The sequence below is a fragment of the Prionailurus bengalensis genome, chromosome A1 (assembly GCF_016509475.1).
Source record: "Prionailurus bengalensis isolate Pbe53 chromosome A1, Fcat_Pben_1.1_paternal_pri, whole genome shotgun sequence".
Classification (NCBI taxonomy): Eukaryota; Metazoa; Chordata; class Mammalia; order Carnivora; family Felidae; genus Prionailurus; species Prionailurus bengalensis.
The window spans coordinates 28,364,768-28,390,510 of NC_057343.1; the positions used below are offsets into that span (position 1 = coordinate 28,364,768).

At 37.6% G+C, this 25,743-nt stretch overlaps 1 protein-coding gene across 10 annotated transcripts in view; it reads right to left on the reverse strand.

Annotated features, from left to right (window-relative positions):
• AKAP11 (A-kinase anchoring protein 11) overlaps nt 1-25,743 on the reverse strand; it is a 50,340-nt gene that overhangs the window by 16,152 nt on the left and 8,445 nt on the right. For 6 of the 10 annotated variants that reach the window (XM_043579548.1, XM_043579568.1, XM_043579517.1 and 3 more), the window contains 7 exons: nt 22,124-22,252; nt 20,565-20,674; nt 14,744-14,860; nt 11,756-11,803; nt 9,538-9,672; nt 7,898-8,162; nt 2,799-7,311 (listed from right to left, as the gene is read on the reverse strand). In XM_043579548.1, coding sequence (XP_043435483.1) covers nt 2,799-7,311; nt 7,898-8,162; nt 9,538-9,672; nt 11,756-11,803; nt 14,744-14,860; nt 20,565-20,674; nt 22,124-22,226 — 5,291 coding nt within the window. In that variant the 5' untranslated portion in view covers nt 22,227-22,252. The remainder of the gene's footprint in view (nt 1-2,798; nt 7,312-7,897; nt 8,163-9,537; nt 9,673-11,755; nt 11,804-14,743; nt 14,861-20,564; nt 20,675-22,123; nt 22,253-25,743) is intronic. The other 4 variants (XM_043579606.1, XM_043579577.1, XM_043579596.1 and 1 more) reach the window with 1 other exon arrangement.

Below are 25,743 nucleotides of genomic sequence, written 5' to 3' on the forward strand. Positions count from 1 at the left end.
CCACATGACTTCTTCTCTCTTCACCCTGGGCTCTTTGCTCAAATGTTACTCAGTGTTGCTTCCCTAGCTACTGCCCACCATCCCCACCTGCTGCCACTGACCACCACCATCCATCGTCACCCCACCCCACCCCACCTCTACCCACCTCTCTTCTTTTAGTTTTCCTCCAAAGCCCTTATCACTCTGTGACATATTTCGTATTTTACTTCTTTGTCTTATTCCATTGGAACATAAGCTCCAGAGAACATGTATCTTTGACCGTCTTACTTATTTCTGTATTCCCAGTACCTGGGATAGATCCTGAACTGCCCACCCCCTTGGGGGCTATCCTCATTTTATATTTAAGATACAGCAACCAGAATTTTAGTGGACAGGCACATTACAGTTTTGAGCCATAATGGAGCACTCCTTTGTTCTTTTTTTTTAACACTTCTCTGGAATGTGCCACAATCTAATGGTTTTTTGGCTGAAATGACCCACTAGATGAGGTCCAGAGAAGAGTTTTAATGACTGCTGAGTTATTCTGGCTCATAAATAACAGCTCAGAATACAGTTTAGATGTTTGCTCTTCTAAAAATGCACTACCATATAATTCCCCATTTAATACTCACATACCACCCTTCTGTACATTATAACTCTGTGAAATATTTATGGTTATTTTCATGAATCAAACATTTGCAAGAAAGGGGACACTAGTGAAAGAATCCAAACGATACCTTTAAAAATAATCCATCTGAATGAATCCCCCTTAAAGCTTCAAAGGCAAACCATTTTAACATCAGAAACAGAAACTGGGAAACAGCACACTATACACACTAGAGTCAACTTTTAACGATCAGCACTTACAGAATCCTAGCCCAGTTATTAAGAAAAGAAGAGAAAAGGGAAAAGAAAGACAAAGCAATATTCCACTGGCCTTGACAAAACGTTGGAATAGACAGCACCAACTTATATGAACAAGTCCAAGGGCTGACTTACTCACCCAAGGGAGTAGGAAGGGAAAGTGAAAATACTGAGCTGTCAATAGCATTTGCCAGGCCCTCGAGGGATGTCTTAGAGACTCCAATCTAGAGGTGAGTCTCTTTTTCTCCCACAGGCCTGGGGAGGGGCACAGGGAGAAACATTTAAAATAGTCTGAGGCTAATTTTATTTGAGGAAGGTTGCTACAGGGGTAGAAAAGCCTAGTTTACTACAACTTGTTTATCCATATATTTATTAACCACTTCTTATATGTCTATCATCATATTAAGAACTGATAGGTAATCACGAACAAAGAAAGTGCAGGTCTAGGACAAAAGTTTGCAAATTTTTACCGTAAAGGGCCAAAGAGCAAACACTTAGGCACTGTTGGCCACAGATCTCTATTCCAACTACTCAATTCTGCAACTAAAGCATAGAATCAGCCACAGACAATACATAAATGAATGAGCACAGCTGTGTCCCAACATAACTTTATTGAGAAACATAAAATTTGAATTTCATATAATTTTCACGTCACAAAATAGTATTCTTTTGATTTATCAACCACCGAGGAAATGTAAACACCAGTCTTAGCTCACAGATGATTACAAATAAAACAAAAAGCAGTGGCCAGATCTGGCCCGTGGGTTATAGTGTGCCAACTCCTGCTCTAGGAGAAAGGAGGCTGCCTGGTAGGGACCGCCCAGAAACAGCTCAAGAGGATGCTATGAAACAACTGCAGTCCAAGGTCCTCACCAAACCATCTCCCTATTTTAAGATGGCTAAGAAGAGAGACAGACATTGCCACGGCTTTGACAAAAGCCACTAAAAAATCTGAGAAAATCCTGTGACTCCATTAAATCCCACCCCGACTCTAGGAACTTTCTCTTTTCAGTGGGACTAACAAAATCCTACCAACTAATAACAGTGATGATCCTGATGCTTCCCAGGGAGGCAAAAAAGGTTAAAAGCGCAAATCTGAACTCAGGTGTCAGAGTCTCTGAGCACAAGACACAGCACAAGACCCTGTGAGGCTCTTAGAAATGTCCCCTTAGATAGGGGCCTATCAAGAGAAGGGAGGGGCGCCTGGTGGCTCAGTGGGTTAAGCGTTGACTTCAGCTCAGGTCATGATCTCACGGTTTGTGAGCTGGAGACCCGTGTTGGGCTCTGTGCTGACAGCTCGGAGCCTGGAGCCTGCTTCAGATACTGTCTCTGTCTGTCTGTCTGTCTGTCTGTCTCTCTCTCCCCTCCCCTGCTCACTCTCTGTCTCCCCCCAACAAAAGTAAATACAATAAACATTAAAAAAAGAATCTTAAAAAAAAAAAAAAAAAAGAAGTGATAGCAGCAGTGAAAATCTTTGGAGAGTTTTTAAAGCTTTCTTCCTCACAGCAATTGGTTAAATTATGTTCTTTATAAGAAAACTTACCTTTGTGAAGAGAAAAAAATAAAACACTATAAAAAAATTTAATCTCAGAGTAGTTGGTTATCATTTGCTTTATACATTTGCTGTATAAAACCCTCCAGCTGTTCCTTCAATCCAGCTTTACCTACTTCGTAGCTCTGTGAACGAGGCAAGGTGACCATCCTCCCTAAGCTTCTTTTTCCAGCTTGGGAGATGGTTAACACCTCCCCTCAGAGGGCTGCTGGGGAAAAAATGAGACAACATAGACGAGGAGTAACGTACGGGATATGAAACAATACACAAATGTAGTATGGAAAATTTTTTGTTAACTTAGGGGTTAAAAATAATTGTACCTTTTGGAACAGGACCTAAGACCCATATGATCAAGTTTAACGTTTCATTTTATCCTAAGACCCAAAAGAAATCTGAGACTCACCTGCTAACAGCACGTCCAACATTGGTCATCGCCGACGTCATTATTTCTGTGGTAAGGCTTTCAGCAAAGCTAACGCCATCCTGTCCAATCCCGCTATCAGCCACCAGACTGGTATTGCTCAGTTCCCTCTCTGCTTTTTCAATAGCTTCAGCAACTATCTTCTCAGCAAGCACTGTCTTCTTATCAAGACCAACATGAATTTGTGGGACATCAAGATGAAAAATTCTAGATTCCTGATAGATGTTGCTAAGTTTTGATTTAGAAGCTGGCTGACTAGTAGCAAGTGAATCCTGCCTGGAAACATGTTGAGATGAATTTCCAGTGCAATCATGCAGTTCTTTACGGTCACAATATCTGCAGGGTTGACTTATAAGAGGTGACAACTTTTCTGCATAAGTGACCCTATCAGCTGCTTTTGTGGACTCAGATGCATGGAAAACTGCAGATCCTAAACTAAGCTCTAAGGTATCATCCACTACTTTTTTCGCATACTGTTCTATAGCTTGAACCACACTCTCTCCATAACCAAACCCATTTAAGCTGCCTGTACTGTGGTAAAATCTGTGATTTTGCGGGGAAGGCTGAAGAGCCTGAGGAAATTCTGGCTCAGCGGGCAACCTGGTTTCTTCATCACGTCCAGACTTTTCATAAAGGCAAGAATCTGTTAAGGATTTTGGCAAGCCAACTGTAGACACTGTCAGCTCTTTTTTAACATCTCTTGTTATGCTGTGAGCAAGAGAGGCTGAAAAACTATACAGTTCAGAGCAGTCATTTTTGTATGTATCCAGCGTCCATTCACAAGTTTTATTTTTGCAAAGGTAAACTCCACTTCTTTTACTTTGTCGTTCGTGATCTACTTCTTGGTGGTGTTCTTTATTCAAGAATATTAAGAGGTCGTTCTTGGTTGTCACCTGTGAGCTCTGCACGGAGAACATTTTTGAGCTGCACTTCATTTGGGCTGCCTTCGCTGCTTCTCGTAACCCCGACTTAACAGATCGATAGGCAAGTCTATTGGCATACTGATCCATTATTAACTCACTATTACCACCTTCCTGTTTGAGCACTTGGATAATGTGACCTGCATATTCGTCTGTCACGCTTTCACAGCTGGGATACTTGTACGTCAGACCAGACACACAAGAACTTGGTGGTAATGAAAGACTGGACGGATCTACTTCTTTGGGGTCTGCCAGAGCCTCCATCTCCAACTTCTCTTCTGATCTATCGTCTCGGCCACCGTCCACGTAACAACTATTCCTCCTTTGCCTGAAAAGCACACAGCTTCTAACTTTTGCTATTTTCTCAGCCTCCGTAATGACTTCTGCTGCCAGGTCACCTGCAAAATTGCGTAATATTTGTAAGTTTTCCTCTGAGTGACTTAAAGCAGTAGGTGACACACTTCTTTGACTCTTCACAGTTAAGCAAGGGCTTTTAACCTTGGGTTCCTGAGTTACTTTATTATCTAAATGGGAAGCTGCCATTTCTGTGGCCAGAGAAATGATGTGCGTAGCTAACGATTCCGCAAACTGAACTTTCTTCCCTGAGTGCTCTGACTTCACATCCACTTCCGGATGTTCTTCGTCTTCACTGCTTTCCACTTCTTCTGAAAGAGATCGCATGAGTTTCAACATGAACTCTTCTTTTTCTATAGTATTTTGTTCACTTTCAGACAAACTACCAACAGATGAGTTGTGAGGTGTAGAGGGTGGTGTAGCAGGTGCGAATTCTTTTGCCAATTCCCCCTTGAGCTTTTTGGTTAACTTCTTGATATCCCATTCAGAACCAGCCTGGGATGGTACTAGAGGAGTGGATGGAGGAGTATCGGGTATCACATTGCCGTCTCTAATCTTCTGTTTATCTTCCACGTGCAAACCATCTACACACGTAAGCACTGTAGAGGAGAAAGTATGTGAATGAGGATAATGGTGGTCTTGACCAAAACACAAGGGCTCAAGTGCTGCATTATTCAAATTATCCTTTTTCATGGATTTGTCTTTAGCAACTTCCTTCAAATCAGGTTTCTGACCCACAATTGTCGGACAAGGTTGCGGTGTCTCTAAAGAAAATCCATGAGCTATAGAACCTTTACATTCTGGAACACAGTCCTTTCCTCCTGAAAGTGAACAGGGAGTTAAGTGATCTTGAGCATCGAGAAATTTGGGGAACTTTTCCAAGGTCAACTGTGACTCTTCTCCAGGAACAAGCAAGTCTTCCTTGCGTTCAGCATTTTTATCTACATTTGAGATCGCCGATTTGCTTTTATCGATGGAATGTTTAATAATAGATTTAGATAATCGATCAGCAAACATATCCTTATTGCTAACTTCGCTCTGTTGCACTGTTGCTTGATCAGAACAGAAAGGAAGGGTTTCTCCCTTTACTGTTTTAGTTACACCATCTGTTTGTTCATCAACTGTTTTTGTACATTTGAATGATGTCATTGACTCTAAAGTTTCATTTACAATCGTATGCACCATTGCTGCAGAAAAGTTGTTAATAATCACAGGATCACTTGTTAATTTTGAAGAGCTCTGCACTTCAGCAGCATCATTAGTTGGTTTAAAATCATTCTGGTTACCTGGATTGTGGTCTGAGGGTAAACAAATATTTCTGAGACACGCTACTTCCTCGTCTTTGTTTTTTGTGGTAACACATGTCTGGATAGAATCGCCATTCAAATTACTATCATCCGATGACTGACGAGATTTTGACTGATATACATTAGATGAAATATGATATGGGAGAAGGGCACTTCCTGCCAAGGGTACTGGTATCGAAGTAACAATTCCAGAAGTACAAAACAAGGCCTGCTGTACTGTGTATTCCTTTTTATGTTCCTGCACGGGTTTTGTCTCCGTAAGGGTCTGGTTGTTAAAAGCAGGGGAAAACGTGGAGGTCTGTGTCGGCGGCGCTAAATTTCCTGCACTGGCATCCTTTATGGTATCTGTGGAAACACTAACTGCTGCCTTGGTTGAGAAGGTCACGCCGGCTTGTGAAAGCTCGATGAACGCTTCCTGTAATACAGACTCAGACAGGTCTTTTGCATAGGACTTCACTGCTTTGTCTTCATAGTCAAACGGCCAACACTGTGGAGATGCGGGTGTTGGGGGACAGGAAAACTGACACACCTCCATGATGCCTTCAAAAACAAGCTCTTCAGCAAGATCCGCAGCAAACCGAGCGACTGTGTTTGTGAATATCTGCTTTTTTACATACTGTAAATCCCTGAAAGCATTTGATAAAGCTTCACTCACCAAAAAATTAGCCAGACCACTAACAGCACGTTCTCTCAGTGAAAACACACACTGCCTTCTCAGTTCGTTAAATGCCATCTGAAAAACAGAGGATGTCAATTTGATAGCCAGGTGACACAACGCATTGGTACACGAAGAGACTCCTTTCTGTAAGTCTTTAAATGCACTGCCAAAACTTTTTTCCACAAGGTCCGAGGCAAATTTCTGAATAGTATCTTTAATCATCAAGGATTTACTTTTAGATTTACTTTTTTGATCAAGGTTTCCACTGTGAAGAGCTATGGTTTTATTTTCTCCCTTCTTAATGCTATTAATGTTTGATGTGGCATTAGTATGTTGGGTATGAAGAACAGAGCCCAGAACCTTACATGAGATGCTATTTGCATAATCCTCATAGGTGTAATAAACAGAATCATGATCTTCATGAATCCTATCTCCACCAATATCTGTTTGGCAGAAACATTCAGCAGGAGTACAACCTCCAAGAGGGCTAAAGGCAGAGGATCGAATAGGGCTAAACAAACCACTGTCCTCCCCTGACGCCTTCACTGGGCGAGGTGAATCCGGGGCATCACACAGATTACTGTAAGGGGATTCTGGTTTACGAGGAGTTGGCTTTCTAACGTTAGCTGGGAGAGCTGGACGCTCAAACTTGAATTTTTGAGGATTCATAGTAGTAGTTACAGAACAAGATTTTTCATGTTTGTGTCCTTTCTTTTGCGACGGCTTCCCTACAACAGGATCTTTTAGAAATGGACAAGAAGTCTCTAAAGTTTGTTCTAACTCATCAAACTGATCAAAACTATCAAAAAATTCACTTACTTCTGAGTCTGAATCCTCTATATCATCTTTCATCACGGGAATTTTAGGTAACTCAAGTTTTGCTTTTAAACTTTTTTGATATCCTTCTTCATCCAAGAAAATAACAGGACTTGGACTTGAGCATTCAGATTCAGAGGAATAGGCAGGAGAAGAAGAAAAAAACATTTTCTGTGTATCACTACCTTTATCTGAAGCATTAGATGATCTATAGAAACTCTTTTGGATCCAAGGCTCAGAAATTAATGTTGTGACTGAAGTTTTCACAGAAGGTAGTTCTTTATGTCCCAGCATATTTATTAAGGAAGTTGAAGGTTTAGCCAATGACTTCTGCCTCCCAGAGCTAACCAGAATTCTTAAATCATGGGTTTCTAGATGGTGACCAGAAGAAGTCTGTGAAGCAGCATCACACTGGCTCTTTAGTGCAGCAATGTTTATTCCTATAGGAAAAGAATAAAGTGATCAAATTATTCTTGAACAGAATCTTTTAAAAATTAATTCACATCAATGGGAATAAGTAGACTTTAAGCATGAAATATTTATTTGTAACATAAATGACTTCTACACTCTGTGGTTTAGCAGATTCCTCCCAAATGAATTTGAGAGCAAATACACCTTTCACTAACATAATTTCATTTTACCTCACACATGGGAATATCTGGGTCTACAAAATGCTTAGTTTCTTGTCGCTGTGTGTTAGAAACACTAATATCGTCCCTCTGCCAGCTAACCCTTCTCAAATTTGAACCCAGGCATGGTCCAAACACTTAATGTAATGAAGCAAACACTGCTTGAACAGTACTACCAAAATAAGAACAGAAATAGCAAAACTAAAAACCAGGTAACAACGAACTTAAAAATCATAAGAAAAATTCCTTGCACAATCAAAAAAACAAACAGGTAAAATGCTTAAACGGTATCAAATTTCAAAATAAATTTCATTGGAACAGGCAGCCTTAAAACTTTTAAAACCGAACATCAGACTTTAATTTCCTATTTCAAGAGAAAGTCTAGTAAAGAACAAACCATCAGTAAATGGCTTTAAGGGCTCTTCTTCCTCTAAGTGCTCAAAAGCAGTGACAAAGTCATCCTCTATGGAAGACACGGACTGGTTGGTGTCGTCATCATCTTCCTGAGCAGTCTCAAGTTGGCGCTTCTGATGCAAGTATGTGTCCAGGGTATATCTTATACCAGTAGTGTATTTACTTAGCAGGCTAAAGATAAAATCAATTCTGAGCCTTGGTAATGTAGGTGACACTCTCATGACACAGAGCATTCCAGAATGGTGACTCTTGGGGAAGATGAAAGATGATAAAAAATAATTTTAATTTCAACACGTATTATACAAACAAAGCACAGTATCTGGAAAGTGAAGTCTAGAAATAACACAATCTCGGGAAAAAAAGAAATGCATGGATCCTGGAAGGCTCCCTGATTTTGTACTGTTTAATTCTTTTCTTCATTCTTTCTCTACATTTCTCACTTCCCAATCTCTTTTCCTCCCAATCTTTCTCCCATCCGGCATTCAAATTCCACCTCCTCTAGCTCCTTAAATGTTACAGAACTTACCACCCATACCCTTGGCAATTATGCTTTCCTATATTACTATAAGCCCTAGGAGTTCCCTTGCTCATTAACCTAGCTCACCAACTACACTGTAAACTGCATGAGGGCAAGAACCAGGTTCTGTTCTATTTTTGTATCCCATTTTACAGTGGCTTCCAGCATGATACCACCTCCTCTCCTATTATAAAAGAATCTTCCCCTCCTTTGACCTAAATTCCCCTAGTTTTACCATTTACCATGCATGATGTTTACAGCTTTGATTAGGAATCTAAGTCATCAGATTTTTTCCATATATATTATCTTAAAAAATGCAAATATTGACAAATGACTTATTGGAAAAGGTGGAAACTAAATAGCTAATCACCTCTTGTAATCCTAGCAAATAAAACAAAGTAAATATAAATGAAGAATATAATTAAGGAAATGAGGCAAGCAGTTCTATTGTTATCTGTAGACCTCCATATGAACACTGTAGTTTTTTAATACTTGGAATAATAAGTAACTCAAATTTTAAACCCACTAACTCAATTTTTAGGAGGTAAAAAATGCAAAGCATTTATCTTTGATGTATTATTAACAAAATAATACTTAGTAAAGAACTGAAAGCTGAAGGTTATAAAACTACCTACCTGTCTGAAATGGTGACATTTTATATACAAATAAAGAACATGTCTTCCAATGTCCACTTTACACTGAATTTTTTTAGCCAGAAAACAAGTTAAAGTATGTTCTCTAAAACACAATATTTATATAAATTTGGAAATGGTCATAAAAGGGGAAAGTGCCTATAGTTTATACGAAGGTAGAAGAAATTCAAGAAACCCAGAAATGTATTTTCTAAAACAAATTAATATGTACTGGGCATTATCATTTAGGGAACTTCACACATGAAAAATCTAATTGAAAGCTATCGCCAAAGTTATTCAATCCTTCAGTAATTTCAAAGCTTCATGAGTTATGTTTCTTATAAATAGTATCTCCTTGAGACAGCATTAAAAAAAAAAAGACACTTGAAGCATTTAAAAGTTTAATACTGTCCATCAAGTGTCACTGTAAAATTTGCCCTGAAAAACTCATTAGAAATTATATATAAAAGTTACCTGACTTGGAGAACCATTGTTTCCATCTGATGATTTATTTATATCCTTCATACAAATAATTTCATTTTCATTTAGACTGCAGAAGTGCAGTGAATTCAGAAGATCTGGAAGTTCCAAAGAAACTGCAGCTAAATCCTAATTTAAAACGATACAATAAATAACACTTTAAGAAAAAAATTTTTTAAAGTTTATTTGAGAGAGAGAGAGAGCACGCATGCAGAAGGGGCAGAGAGAGGGGGAGAGAGAGAGAATCCCAAGCAAGCTTTGTACTGTCAGTGCAAAGCCTGACTCAGGTCTCAAACTCATGAACCGTGAGATCATGACCAGAGCCAAAGTCAGACGCTTAACCGACTGAACCACCCAGCTGCCCCATAACACTTTTGTTAAGACTCCTATAATGTGGGCTTTGTCTGAAAATCATAAGGTCCACTGGTTAATATAATTTCCAGTTCAAAATAGTTAATATAGTTTATCATACACAATTTAACTTAAAAATAAAATGTACTAAAATATTGTAATACCTGCTGTTTCTGCAGCCTTTTCAAGTACTGATATCAAGCTACAAAGCATTTTTACATGGTACCTCCTGAATCCATGACAATTAGGCTTTTAAGAGTTTTTAGCTGCAAATATCAACCTGCAATCTTCAGGTTAACCATGGAATTTTCATACATATAGAGAGATTCTTCCCAATAGAATGTACTTCTTGGAGCTTAAGTTTTACATTTGCAAAATACAAATCTATTTTTCGGCCTTTCCTCTCCAACATATTGTATTAGATTTTAACTGAAAAATGTATGAAGATATAAAGAAAATAGATTTTATTATTTTACTTATGTCCTTTTTATGTAAATACTTAACCCAGTGAAAGAATTATTAATGTCTTTGACCCCTCAAAGAGTACTTTCCTTTATAAACATGGCTTTATCAGTAACTCTTAAAGAGGAACTAGAGTACGAGACAAATACTTTAGGGGGCGCCTGGGTGGCTCAGTCGGTTAAGCATCTGACTTCAGCTCAGGTCATGATCTCACAGTTCGTGAGTTCGAGCCCCAAGTGCGGCTCTGTGCTGACACCTCAGATCCTGAAGCCTGCTTCGGATTCTGTGTCTCCCTCTCTCTCTCTACCCCTCCCCTGCTCATGTTCTGTCTCTCTCTGTCTCAAAAATAAATAAACATTAAAAAAAAAAAAAACTTCAGAACACTTCTCTTTTCAGCCTTATGTTCTCAGGAATATGTCTTCTCTTGCGCCTTCTGTCTAAGCTATTTCCTTCACGGGCGCCTGGGTGGCTCAGTCAGTTAAGCGTCTGACTCTTGGTCTCAGCTCAGGTCATGATCTCACAGTTGGTGTGTTCAAGCCCTTCATCAGGGCTGACGGTGTGAAGCCTGTTAGGGATTCTCTCTCTGCCCCTCCCCCACACGTGTGCACACATATACACACACTCTCAAAACAAATACACTTTCAACAATTAAATAAAAATAAACTATTTCCTTCAGGCAAGGGCACAATCAAAACACACGGCAGAATTTTCATTATCGCCTGATATGCATTATTCATAAAGAAGTGAACGGTATTACCTCTTCTATTAGGAGACATTTTACTACCACAAAAGGAAACACGTGGCAACCACAAATATTAAGAAGCAGCCTAAGGTATAAAAAAAAAGTATGCCTACCACATCTGCAAGAGCTTCAACCCTCTTTATGTAACTGTGAAACTTTCCTTTGCTGATCATAATCTCAACTACCAGTCTCTCTAAATACCTGCCAAAATCAGGCTAAAATTTTTGCATTAGCTAATCATTAGTTTTTACAAATTTCACCTTCTAAATTTAACACTATCTCAATTAAAAATATAATAATCTGAGGAAGTCAGATTTTAAGGCCATCCAAAATAAAAAAGAAGTCTTACTTTCTACGTTATGCACAGAATGGAAGGAAAGTTAGCCTGTGGCTTGCAGCCTTCTCAGATATATCACACTTGTGGTCTCCTAACCTAAAACTGCTCTCTGTAACAAGAATACTCTGAAAATGCTAGAAGTGAAAATGCCCAAAGCACACTCAAAAGCAGATCTCAAAATGTCATCTTTTAGCTTCAAATAGGAATGATAACAGAAGAGTTGAATGTACATTTTAGGCAAATAAGGCAAATTTCATGGTCTCAAAATTTGTTCCAAATAATCTCTCATGGTCTTTTCCAGTTCAATAAATCAACCATACCTGTATGTGAGCAGCATCTGTTTCTTCATTAAAACCTAGAAATGTGACCTGAATAAAAAAGGAATAAATCTCCATTGAGTTTTTAAGTCTTATCTCAATTATTGACAGAGCTGAGAAATAGAAAAAAGCACATAAAATGTTAAAATGCTGACTGCTATATACAAATGTTGAATCATTCTGTAATATACCTGAAACTGATTATGCTACAGATTGATTATACCTCAATTAAAAACATTTTTTAAATGATGTCATGGACAAAATGATTCAAATTTTCAAAGATCACCACAAAGGATTTTTACCAAAGATGTGGCTCCATAATGCAGCTCTTCAACCTTCCCCACGTCCACTCCATTCGCAAATTCAATCAGTTCTACTCCACACACCCATCTCCTATACGTCCACTTCTCTCCATGCCCCTGCCACCACTTCCCTGCATGACTACAGTCCTGTCCCACCCGGTCTCAGGAATGATGTCACCTCCTTGTCAAAACCCTTCCACACCTCCCACTGCAAAGTCCTAACTGAGGCTCCAAGGTTCTGGGTTAGCTGGTGCTTTCAACCTTTCCTTGCTTACAGTCATACACATGGGTCCCCTTTCTGGGTCTAGAACATGCCTAAGGGCTTTGCAGTAATGCCCCCTCAACCTGGATCACTGCTCCTCGGATGTTTACATGCCTCGCTCCTCCTCATTCTTCAAGAGCCAACTTAAATGTCACCCCTCAGAGAGGCCTTCCCTGGGTAGGCCCCAAGACTCCTTACTGACTCCCTGTGATATTATCACTTGTTTCCTTCAACACCCATATAATAGAGATTTCTCTGCAAAAGTTTATATAAATTGAATTCCTAAAGAATATCTAATGGCATGAGAAAATGTCACATTACGTAAAAAGGACAAGTTACAGAAAAGATGACACAGGTATATACACAATTTCAACCTTATTTTTAAAAACATACACATGAAAAACAATACTGGAAGGCGACACACCAAGTAAGCAGTGATTAACTCTAGATGGTAGAATTATATAAGTGTTCTTATTTTTTGCTACTTTTTTTCACCATGTTTTTCTTTTCCCTGAATTCGTAAGATTAATTACAGGCATTCTTTTTCATGATTTCAGTATTTCTTAATTTTCTATAAGCATTACATACTACTTTTGTAACCCCAAAAAAGTATTATTTTTAAAATTTATATTATCTTTAGGTCTGCCACATCATAGGAAGCAAAATTTTCCATTTGAAGACAAAAATCTACTAAACAAGTACTGTGACTAAAAATATGAAATACTTAAATGACAGCAATATGGATAATCAATTCTCAAGAATTATGGGAAAGCAGCATAGTTAAAACAGAAAGCAACACTCAATGTACTTTTGATCCCTTTCTGATGAGTTATAACCAAGTCACAATATTCTATTACCCCGGGATCCTTATTCTGATATGGTTATTACTTCCCAAAAGTGTTCAGTTAATTCCAGGTTTCTAGGTACACTGTTTGGCTCCAAGAGCCAGTCTCCTCATCTATAAAACTTAAAGCAATACAACTCCTCTTCCACGGTTGGGAGGGTTAACAACACAATGTGGAGGAAAGTGCCTGGCACAGCACAGGCACTCAGTAACAAAGAGACACTTAAAAACAAACTTCCTTTCTTCGAAAAAATACTTTGAGCTACGCACACCCTCAAGTGAGACAGAAATTCCTGCTATTCTTTCAAGTTTCCTTTTACTGTATACAAAAAAGAAAATAAGTTGACATGGGGTTTTGAAGATGCCAGTAGTTTTATATTTCCCATTGACCAAGGAAGGCCTTGCCAAGGAATGTGGGCTCGGAAAGGCACTACGTCAGCAGCTAGAGAAAACAGGCTGGAAAACTGAGGGCAGAAGGACACAGGAGACCTGTCACACTTGGCAACAACTGAAGAGATTAAGGGTGGCTGGGCTTTACTAAAGTAAAGCAGGAGGGATAACAAAGAAGATAACAGGCAAGAGCCACAGAAATTAGCAGACACAAATAGAAAAGGCTTGGGTCAGAGAACACTAGGCCTAAAAGGTATGCTCATCAGCCTGTGGAACTATCTTAAGTATAGTTTCTCAAGGAGTATGGAAGAAAAGCATTCCCCAAAATAAGAAAATCCATTTGACAATAAATTTTATATATATATAAATAAATATATATGTATATACATATACATGTATATATATGTATACATACACACACACACATATATATACACACACACACATACATATATATATACATATATATATATATGTATATATAAGAAAATCCCTATTTTTTATTAGATCCTTGGTTTCAAAAAAAATTTTTTTTAACTAACATACTTATCATCTTTGAGCTTGAATAACCTAATATCTTACTTCTCTCATTTGGTAACATTGGTAACATGAATGTGTTGATTAACTACAGCTGTAATGCAAGAAAAAATTTACTTCTTTTCACAGTAATAAATCCAAACAAAGACTGGAAACACTGATGTAGCACAGAAATAGGTGAGCAAGTAGTTAGTATATCTTTAGTATATATAGTAATTTCAAAATAAATTTATCACTGCTTTTTCATTTTGTATCAAAGTGCTGAATTTAAATAACCAAGAAAACTAACAATAGCCAAAAAAATGAATATACGAAAATGGTATATATTTCATGTTTCAGAGTACAGCAGGAATCATCTAACATAGTGCTGAATGTCCAATAAGTGATCAACAATGTCTATGCACTGAATTAAATGTGCTCGTTATAATACACTAAGACAATTATGTTGGTGGATATTTAAAACAGGTACTTCTCATACTGAATTAATATAGAGAGATTTTAAACAATTTAAAAATAGACGTTGCAGCTTTACAAAGGATGAAAACACACAAAAGTACCATGTGTTTTATTATGAAAAGATATAGAAAGTATTACAAAATAGCATGAAGATACACTGTGTTTTATTAGGAAAAGATATAGAAAGTATTATGTCAAACCTCAGTCAAATTGGCATGTTCCTCCTGCTTTAAACAGTCCTCCGCTGATACACTGCATAGTTCCTTCTCACTCTGTAATAAAGACTTGACTGACTGGAACACATCTTCACTGAAACTCTGAAAATAAAAGATACTCTTAATTTAGTTAATTCTAAGACAAGGTAAAAGATCCTGGAGATATTCTACTTTTAAGTGTACAGTCACTAACTCTCCAATTAATATGCATTTGATATCTACAGAATATCTACAGAATTCAATAGAGCTGAGAGGAAGAAAGAACACAAAAGGCTTATTTAAGTAGAGTTCCAAGTGATCAAAACACACACACACCACAGCCCAGGCATTCGACCTATTAGAAGCTCATGAGGCCCTCACAATGGGTACACTTACTCTTACCCTACACTAAAACCCAACAGACTACATGCCTGATTTCCTAGTCATTGGCAGAACAGAAGCAACAATTTATATAAGGAGTGAGATGATGTGGAAACTGTAATAAGGCATGCTAACAAAAGTGATTATTCTCATAACAAAGTTGGAGATGGAAAAGAAAGAGAGTAACCTGAACTAAGGCTTTTCAGGGTCTTAACACAACTAGATGATAAGGCTTTCCAGATTTGGTAGAAGAAAGGTCACAAGTGCAAAGGAACAGATGGAAGAAAAATTTATATAAAGAAAATAATGAGTATGATAGTCAGACATAAAGAGAACGTTAATTTCCTTCTACCATATTCTCCTTCCACTGATTTGTTGATCTGCTCTTCTATCAGAAATGTCCTTACTCTCTAATCTTCCCCTGTAGAAATCCTACCCAGTCCAAGACCTATAAAGATTTTCTCACCCCTTAGTCATTATCAAAGTTTCTATTGTATTGTCTGCACACTGAGATCATGAAGTCCATATCATAACACATCACCATTACTGTCTCTACATGTACTTGTCTTTCCTACCATTAAACTAAATTATTAAGGTCAGAGACTACATTTTATTCAATGTTTCCTCAGATTTCAGTACCTCACGTACTATATGAACTCAATAAATGTTTGCTAATTTTAATAAATTAGAAATTAGTGGAAATCTTCGGTTTAAGAGATACACGTAATATGAAACCAAAGCAGTCAAGAAAATAACGTAATGTTAAATTTGAATACGAATTATCAATATGAACTCATGATTCTTTAAACACATGTACTACATTTTTCCATTAAAAGATCACAGAAGCAGGGTGCCTGGGTGGCTCAGTTGTTTAAGGGTCTGGTTCTTGGTTTCGGCTCAGGTCATGGTCTTGCAGATTCGTGGGTTCCAGCCCCACAATGGGCTCTAAGCTGGCAGTGAGGAGCCTGCTTGGGATTCTCTCTTTCCTCTCTCACTGCCCCTCCCAGACTCGTGCCGTCCCTCTCTCTAAATAAATAAATTCATTAAAAAAGAAAAAAAGATCACAGAAGCAATGACCCTCAGTAGTAATGAGCATACCCAGCACCCAGATTTTGGTTTCTAAATACCAGTTGCTAATAAAAGAACTAGAGCTCCTTAGGAAAATGGCTGGTTCCAAGATGGAGGCAGAGAAAACATGATGTATGGATGGAACATTTTAATTGTGACAGAAAGCAATGAAGACCTCAGGGACTAAATGGGTCATTTCAAAAGAACACAGAAGCAATAGGTGAAGGGGATTAAGAGCACACTTGTTGTGAGAAGCACTGAGTGATGCAAAGAATTGTTGAATCACTATATTGTGTACCCGAAACTAATATAACACTGTATGTTACTTTTTAATTCCTTTTTAATTCCAGTGTATGTACATACATACATACACTGGAATTAAAAAAAGAAAACAGAAGCCAACTTGAAGGAATTCCTACTGGCCAAACTTGGGCATCTAAAGAATAAAAATAGTTAATGGATCATAACAACTGGATTAAAAAAAAAAAAATCTATGAATCCATTAAAAGAGACAGATAAAAGGATGGGGGTTGGGGGAAAATATGTGTATATATAAGAAGGCTGAATGACAAATATGGAAAGAATAACAAAATTTAAAAATGCCATTTGTAACTCCCAAAGTAATTAGTGATTTAGGGAAAAATTATCAATGTATCTTAATCACTGGGTTAAAAGCTACTGGAGAACAGGATACTCTCTCTCAGCATCATCCTACAGATTACTTAACTGTACTAATTACAAAGGATACATGTCTTTATATTGGTGATATCTGGTGATACTGGGGGAAGACCAAAGAGACACAATACCCAAATAAGTGTGAATCTTGACTGGATCCTACTTAGATGAAGAACAAAGTAAAAATATCAAGGATATCTGAGACAATTAGGGAAATTTGTATATGAACTGCATGTTAGATGATGCTACGGAATTAATAATTTTCTGAGGGGCTCTCATGATGCTGATGTTCCTAAGAGATGCCTGCAGCATACTCTCACATGGTTTCAAAAGGGAAGTACGTTTGTGTGTGCACGTGTATTTATATACACACACAAACAGAATGGGTTGGCAAAATGTTAACAGAGGGTGAACCTAAGTGAAGAGTATGTATAGTGTTCATTGTACTGATTTTTTTTTCCTCAGCTTTTCTATGGGCTTAAAAATATTCTATGTGGCGCCCGGGTGGCTCAGTCGGTTAAGCATCCAACTCTTGATTTTGGCTCAGGTCATGATCTTGTGGTTTGTGAGATCGAGGCCCACATCAGGCTCTACACTGGCAGTGTAGATTCTCTCTCTCTTGCTCTATCTGCCTCTCTCCTGCTCTCTCTTTCTCTCTCTCAAAATAAGTAAAAATAAACTTTAAAAAATATTCTAAGTTTTAAATGATTCTGTTTTCATTAATGAGTGGAGGTTTTCAGGATAATGTACAAACAACTCAAAAAAAGAAAAAAATCTGAAATCTGAACCTGAACTATTGATATAAATTCATGACACTGAAAGGACAATGAGTACTCCTAGTACCCAGGGTACTTGGTTCCTAAATACTATTCAGGGTTTTTTGGGAAAATAGCCAATTTCAGGTCTGAGGAAGGGTAAGTAGATGGTGAAACTGGGTCACTCTGTTATACTAGAAAGTAGGGAAGCAATCAAAGAATTAAGAGCCTGAGACAAAAGGACACAGGCACCAGCTTAGAGGGACTCCCAGGGACCAAGTTAGAGACCCTCTGAGCAACTTAAATTAATAAGTAAATGAATAAATGACTATAAATAAAAGATTGGAAAATAGAGAATTTTTAAATCCATGCGTCGAGCAATACAAATGAATGAATGAAGGAATGAGAATAAACTCACTTGCATATTACACCAAATCACTAATCTGAAAATTGGTAATTCAAGGGCATTTACCATGTCTTTTTAGGTGATACTGTAGTTCATTTAACCTTAATGAGAGAAAGTTTTTCTTTAAGAATTCTCGCTAACTGGGGAGCCTGGATGGCACAGTGAGTTAAGCATCTGACTTGCTCAGATCATGATCTCACAGTTTGTGAGCTGGAGCCCCGCATCGGCTTCTGTGCTGACAGCTGAGCCTGGAGCCTGCTTCGGATTCTGTGTCTCCCTCTCTCTCTGCCCCTCCCCACCTCATGCTCTGTCTCTCTCTCTCTCTATCTCTCTCTCTCTCTCAAAAATAAATAATAAACATTTCAAAAAGCTAAAAAAAAAAATAAAAGAATTCTAGCTAATAAATGTAAAAGGAATGATAACATTTGGAAAATCATCATTTTGCAGCTTCCAGGAAATAAGATTCTGGAAAGGGTCATCAAGGATGCCAAATATATTAGACAAAAGGTTGCTGGAAAAAACAAGATACTTGCACAGAGCCAAGTATCACCCTCACAGATTATGTGATAACTAGAAAATATAAAATATACTTTTAAAATGGACAGTTCCGGGGGCGCCTGGGTGGCGCAGTCGGTTAAGCGTCCGACTTCAGCCAGGTCACGATCTCGCGGTCCGGGAGTTCGAGCCCCGCGTCAGGCTCTGGGCTGATGGCTCAGAGCCTGGAGCCAGTTTCCGATTCTGTGTCTCCCTCTCTCTCTGCCCCTCCCCCGTTCATGCTCTGCCTCTCTCTGTCCCAAAAATAAATAAACGTTGAAAAAAAAAAAAATTTTAAAATGGACAGTTCTGGCAGAGTGATTACCTTCATCAACTGATCAATTTTTGTATCACTGATCACAGGAAAACCTGAAATTCTGTCTTCACATCATTCTACAAATTATTCTTGCCAAAAATGTTTAACCTGAATCTAATCAAGCATTTACACCTAACTTCTAGAATCTATGAAATGGAGAAGAAAGAGGAATAAGTTAAATACCACTGTGAGAAAACAACCAGACAGATCCAAAATGTGGGACATTATAGAAGAAACTGGTCCAGCCTGTTCAAGAAGTCAGTCTTGAATTTTAATAAATAAAAAAAAAAAAAAAGAGGGGAAACTCTCAGACCAAAAGTAATATAAATAAGTCATAATTATCGAGTGCAACTTAAGGCCTAGAAGCCTAGACTGAATCCAAACTGGGGGTGAGGAGGACTGCAAAAGAGATTTCAAGGATAATAAAGGAAATCTGAGTACATCTGGGTATTGGATGGTAGGGAATTATACTGAATTTTCTTGAATGTGATCCTCGCACTACTTTTATACAATAACTGTATTATTGTTATGTGGGAGGATACTGTGATCCCTGGGAGAAGCACACTCAAGTATACAGGAGTGAAGAGACATTAAGACCATAACTTTCAAGTTGGTTCTGCCACAAAGTAGACACATGCGTGTACACACAAACACACACACACACACACACACACACACACGTGCGCGCGCGCACACACACACACACAGAGTAAATAAAACAAAATACAACTGACCCTTGAACAACATGGTTTGAATTGCATGGGTACACTTACATGTGGATTTTTTTCAATGAACATGGTACGATACCGTATATGTATTTTCTCCTCCTTATGATTTTCTTAATATTTCCTTTTCTCTAGAATTTACTTTAAGAACACAGAATATAATACATATACAAAATATGGGTCGATCAACTGTTTAAGTTATTGTTAAGGCTTCACATCAAGAGTAGGCTGTTAGTGGTTAAGTTTCTGGGGAACCAAAATTTGTACATGATTTCTGACTGCACAGAGGTTGATGCTCCTAACTCTGAAATTGTTCAATGTTTACTTTATTAATAACTGTTGAATATGGTTGATTCGTATGAAAGTTTATGTGTAGGTGTGCTATGAATTTAACTCTTCTTTATGCTTGAAATTTTTCATAATAAAATGTTAGGGGAAAAAAAGGTCAAGAAATGGAAGAGTAACCAAACTGTCTTAAGAGGAAAAAGGAGGGTTCTTCCACCAACTACAAACAAAGGATCAGGAATCATATTTATTTTGCTCACTACTGATTATCCAATACCTAGCACAGCGCCTGGAATATAATAAACACTCAAATTTACATTTGCTGAATGAATGAGTAAATGGTAATATTTTGGGGCAAAGGTAAAGGTACGTAAGAAAACTTATAGCTGATGTTTACATTCCTAAAAGATGGAAGATCTTGAGAAAATAAAAAACAGAAAACTATCTGTTGGGAAGAAATGGGAAGGCATTGCAATCTCTGGGAAATAAAGTTGACTGTCTCCATTACCTCATAACACTATTTTCATATATGCCAATTCTGCAAGATTTTAATATTACTAATTACAATATTGAGATTCGTTTAAAAATAAGAATATCATACAGCTGCTTAACGAGATTTTAAAAAATGATCAACATTTTTATTAAAACTATCACTAAAAGAAATCTAACACAGTGAACTTACTTTTCTGACAGATGCTCTAGTCTTCACGTGACTGTTTCTCGAAGTCTGGACGGCTGCCATAACTATATTGCTTTTCTGTGTAATCAATGAAGAATTAGTCCATAAAACACCTAAAGAAAACACATTAAAAGAAAACTACTGATTTCAGTGATTCAGGCAAGCATTTTGTCCTAAAATAAGGTCTTTAAATTCAGTCATTTAAAAAATTAAAACAAACAAAAATTCTGAGACATAAACAATTATTATAAAGTAGTTTACCCTTATTTATTCAATCTCACTGCCTTTGTGAGGTTTTTTTTGTTTTTTTATTTTTGTGTTTTTACAAATACAAAAATACTTGAAAGTCTTAATAAGAAGTGTTTAGAAAACCTTTTAAAATCTAAAATAGTGAAGATTACAAAAAAATCCGAGCCTTCTTGTCTCCCAAAAGTCACTCTAACCCTACAGCAACCGTGAATGTGTGAATGTTTTTTACACCTTCTTATTTCTTGGGTAGAAATATTTGATAATATACAAATGAGAATATGAAATCTGTGTAGATAAAATAAAATCACATAAACAATAACAAATTCCTTATTTAGCCATCTTAACAGCATACCAATGACTAGAGTTAAAAAAAAATCCAAGTTAAATGATTAAGAGTACTTACAACACATGTACACGTGTATACACATACAGACACATACACACACACACACACACACACACCCCTCTTGGAAGAAACTCTGAAACTAAAGGACTTAAACTTTTTATCAATGTTTTAAGGCAGTACCTTTGAGAGTTTAAATCAACTTGGGCATTAACCATTCAAAATTCACATCTGACCACAGTACCTTGTTCATTTAAAATCTACTTGGACTCGATGCTATGCAATATGGCCTTTGGGTTTAGAGCATTGGAAGAAAAACATTTTATTATAGTAGAGAATGAGAATAGGAAGTGAATTCTAAATCATTAAATAACTAAAAAATTTGAATCAATAAAGACTTAAGAAATGGTTAGTTTCAACCAAACTGGCCTTACCAAGAATTAACCTAGTTGAGGTTTTCAAGGCATCTCATTAATGTTAAGTTTACACTATGAAAAGATTTATACACAAAATCAAACATCAACTAGTTTCCATCAGAACTGCAAAAAAAACCCCCTAAATTTCAGTGGAGTTATAATTTTATACTCTTTCACCGTAGAGATAAAACCAAAGTGTGTATGCATGCGCATAGATTCTAATTTTTTTTAAGTTTATTTATTTAGAGAGAGAGGGTGTGCAAGTGGGGGAGGGGTAGAGAGAGAGGGAGAAAGAGAATCTCCCAATCTGGGACTCGAACCCACAAACCATGAGATCATGATCTGAGCCAATATCCCACGCTTAACCAACTTAGCCACCCAGGTGCCTCTAGGTTCTAATTTCTTAATAAAGAATTATGATGCTATTCTATTCTGAACTAGGATAAATCCTAGTGGTCTCTTTAATAATAAAATGTGATTAATGACTAGAATTGAAGTAGGACTGTGAGAAAGGCAAGGGAGGTCTCGACAGTACAAGATAAAGAGCAACATACCAGGACTCAGAAGAGTACCATTTGTGTCCTTGTTCTTCCTCTCATTAGCTTTGTTTCCTCCGGTAAATTGAAGTATCTTTGGATCTATTTCCTCAATGTACATATCAACTTACTTACTGGAGAAGTTTATTGTAAGAATGAAATGGAAAATAATTTATAGGAGGCATTTTGGAAACTATAAATAATAGCTAAAAGAAAAAATTAAAATATTTACTTACAGGCCAAAATGATCAAGGGGGTCAAATTCTCAAAATGAGGTATAAACATAAAAGTTTATGTGGCCAAGGCAAGACAATAATCCTTTTTACTCCTCTTTACCCACAGAGTTCTCTTCAACTGCCAGAAACCCTCAGAGGCAAAGGGACTTGCCTTAAGTACCATATAAAATACAAAGGCCAACACAAGGGTTCCAGAAAAGGAAAATTCTCAAACACGGCGCCTGAGTCAACTAGCATCTTTCTGGTGGGCAAAAGTGTAATGCAAATCTAAACTCTGAAAATATTCCTGTGCTATGATACAATAATTCTACTTTTGGGAACTCATCAAAGAAAACAATGATCCTAGAGCATCTAGGGTCCTAGCGAGAGCTTCTAAGGCTCCAAGTGCTTTACTAAGAGATTTACATGAAGATCTCATTTAATCCTTAGGACTGGTACAGTAGTACTACTCCAGTTTTACAATGAAAAAAACTGAGGCAAGGATGAGTTAAGCAACTCGTGCAGGCCCACACAGTAAGCAGGAAAGCTGAGATTCAAATCCAAACCTTCAAACTCTAGCACCCCGGGTCTTAACCAGTATAAATGTTTGAAAAGGTGTTCAAACACCAGTATTAAGGTCTGAAAAGGTATTCAAACACACTTTATACTGGAGAGAAATAAGAAACACTCTAGATGCTAGACGGGAGAGTGACTGAGTAACTGAGATGCATTCCCTGTTGATGCAATCATGTTAAAAATAACACTGAAGGGGGTGCCTGGATGGCTCAGTTGGTTAAGCGTCTGACTTCGGCTCAGGTCATGATCCCCTAGTTCACGGGTTCAAGCCCCACGTCAGACTCTGCTGACAGCTCAGAGCCTGCTCTGGATTTTCTGTCTCCCTCTCTGCCGCTCTCTCTCTCAAAAATAAACATTAAAAACAAAAGTGTAAAAAAAACACATCTCTTCCTAAATAACTACAACACTGAAGGACAGAGGAACAGTGCACAAGGCATCTTCCCCTTCTGACTCCTGAAAGGGCGGAGTTGGGGAAAGAGATGGGAAAAAGCAATCACCTTTGCAGCTGCTAACCAAAGTCAATAATGAGCAAAGATTACACACTCAGGAAAGAAGGTGACTGGTTATCTAGATGAGCCGCTTACCGGCAGGTGATGTGACATGCCAGGCCCCTGACAAGGAGGTTGGGGGAGGCCAGGGTGCTCTGAGACAACATCCCGGATTTGACACCTCTAATTACCCCAGTGCTCTACCTATAATACTCCTGAATAGCAGACTGGGGCAGAACACTCTTTTCACAGTGCAGTACTAAAGCAAATAGAATCCAGTATTTAACAGACCTATGAAGGAACATTAAAAACATAAAATAAAAAAGTAAAAATACACTAAAGACAAAAAAAAAAAAAAAGCCCAGACAAATATAATCATGTCACCCAAAACCCATATAATCTATTTTCAGACCACTACCTCAGAATTTATATTAATAAAAAAGACACCATATTTAGTTCTGTATCTTCACTCATTTTCTGAACCCTACTCCATCTCTTTGTATTTAACGTAACACATGAGTAAAATATTATCTCACTAAGGGAAAAACCTATCAGAGAATAATCTTTGCAACAGCCTATCCAAGTGAATCCAACGTGAGACAGTGTGACTCATACCTCTGGTAAAGCAAAGAAAAAAAAAATGTATCTTTGGAAATGATGTGAAGACAGATGGGGGGAAAAGCAACAGAGCACGGTTTCTTCACCACCTTATATAATTCGAGGGAATGCAGTTTTAGCCAGATTTCACAAGAGGAGCAAAACTACAGTGTTTTCCCCTAAACACCTTTGTGTTATGATGATAAACTTTTCACTGAATGCTTTTTTGATTTGCGCCCTATCACAGGTAAATAAACAAGAGTCCTAAGCAGGGAATAACTAAGTGTGTTTCTCTACAAAGAAATTAGAGTGATCCAGACCATTTTTTGAAAGCAGATCAGAGAGAAGAAAGTACAGACAGATAGGGCAGACAACTGAAAAGTAAGCTGCTACAGCTCACTGAGGACACAGGATATAGACAATACCATGAAATAATCAAAATCCCCCCAGAAGCAACCAAAAGGCAGAATGGATATTGCTAAAGACATCGGAACACCGAGGGAATCTTAAGGAATATCACAGAATACAAACAGATGAAAGCATTGGAGAACAATTATGAAGAGTACAGAAAACACACATATGGGGCACTTTGAATAAATTACACTTATCTTAGGATCCTGTGATTCCCCTTCTTAAAATTTATCCTACATATACACTTGCACAAAATTCATAAATATATATGTGAAAGAATAGTCACTAAAACAAAAAAAAAAACTAAAAATAATCTAGAAGCCCATCAATTCAAATAAATTATACTGCATTCATATGACTGATTTTTACCAGCTGTTGGAATTAGATGAATACACACTGATGTGACAGCATTACCACAAAATATTAAGGGGAAAAGCAAATTGCGGAACAGTGTAAACAGTACGCTCTTTACTTGTCATTAAAAAAAAAAAATTACATGTGCCAACTCTGTGTGTATATTTGTACAGGCCTCGGAAATACCATAATGGATATAGACTAAACTCATGATAGTGGTCATTCATGACAACTGGGACTTTTTTTTAATGTTATGAAATGTCACATACCTATAATATGGGAAGATGATACACTGTTAAGTAAAATAAGTTTCCACATGTTCACAGTATCCCATTTTTGGGTAAAATCTGTATAACTGCACGTGTGTTATTTGTATATGCGACATAAAAGAGAACATGTACTAGATGGGTACAAACATTGTTTTTTTACCTAAGTAGATGCAATGATGCCGGTTTTATTCTTCTGGATGTATAGAAGTTCTTTTATAATCAGAAAATAAGTACTTCCCACGTCTTTCCTCCTCTCCTCTGGCCGAAGAAATTTTCAAGTTGGCATCATCTATTTCCTGACCTTTTTATAGCAGGAGTTAACCAAACCAAGGAGTCTCTGAAACCCCTTCCTTGTCTTCTATCAACACTATCGTCCCATCTTGACTCTCTTCCTATGGCACTGGTTCTCAAACTTCAGTACAGGTGTGGATCAGCTTATTTCTAACCGATTCCACCCCGGAAGGTCCAGATTCAGGAGGTCTACATGGAATCCTGAAATCTATACCTTTAACAAGTACCCTCTGTGATTTCTGAATGAGAACATTTCTCTCTCTCTAGGTACTACATTAGTCTCCTCTAAATTTTTTCACAACTTGTTACTCAAACGCTAATATTTCTAACCTTCATCCTTGTCCTTTGTGGTATTCAGTCTACCTAGTTTTCCAAGGATATTCAATCTCTACCTCTGATTTTAACTGTGCAAATAAGTCCCTAATGTCTATCTCCAG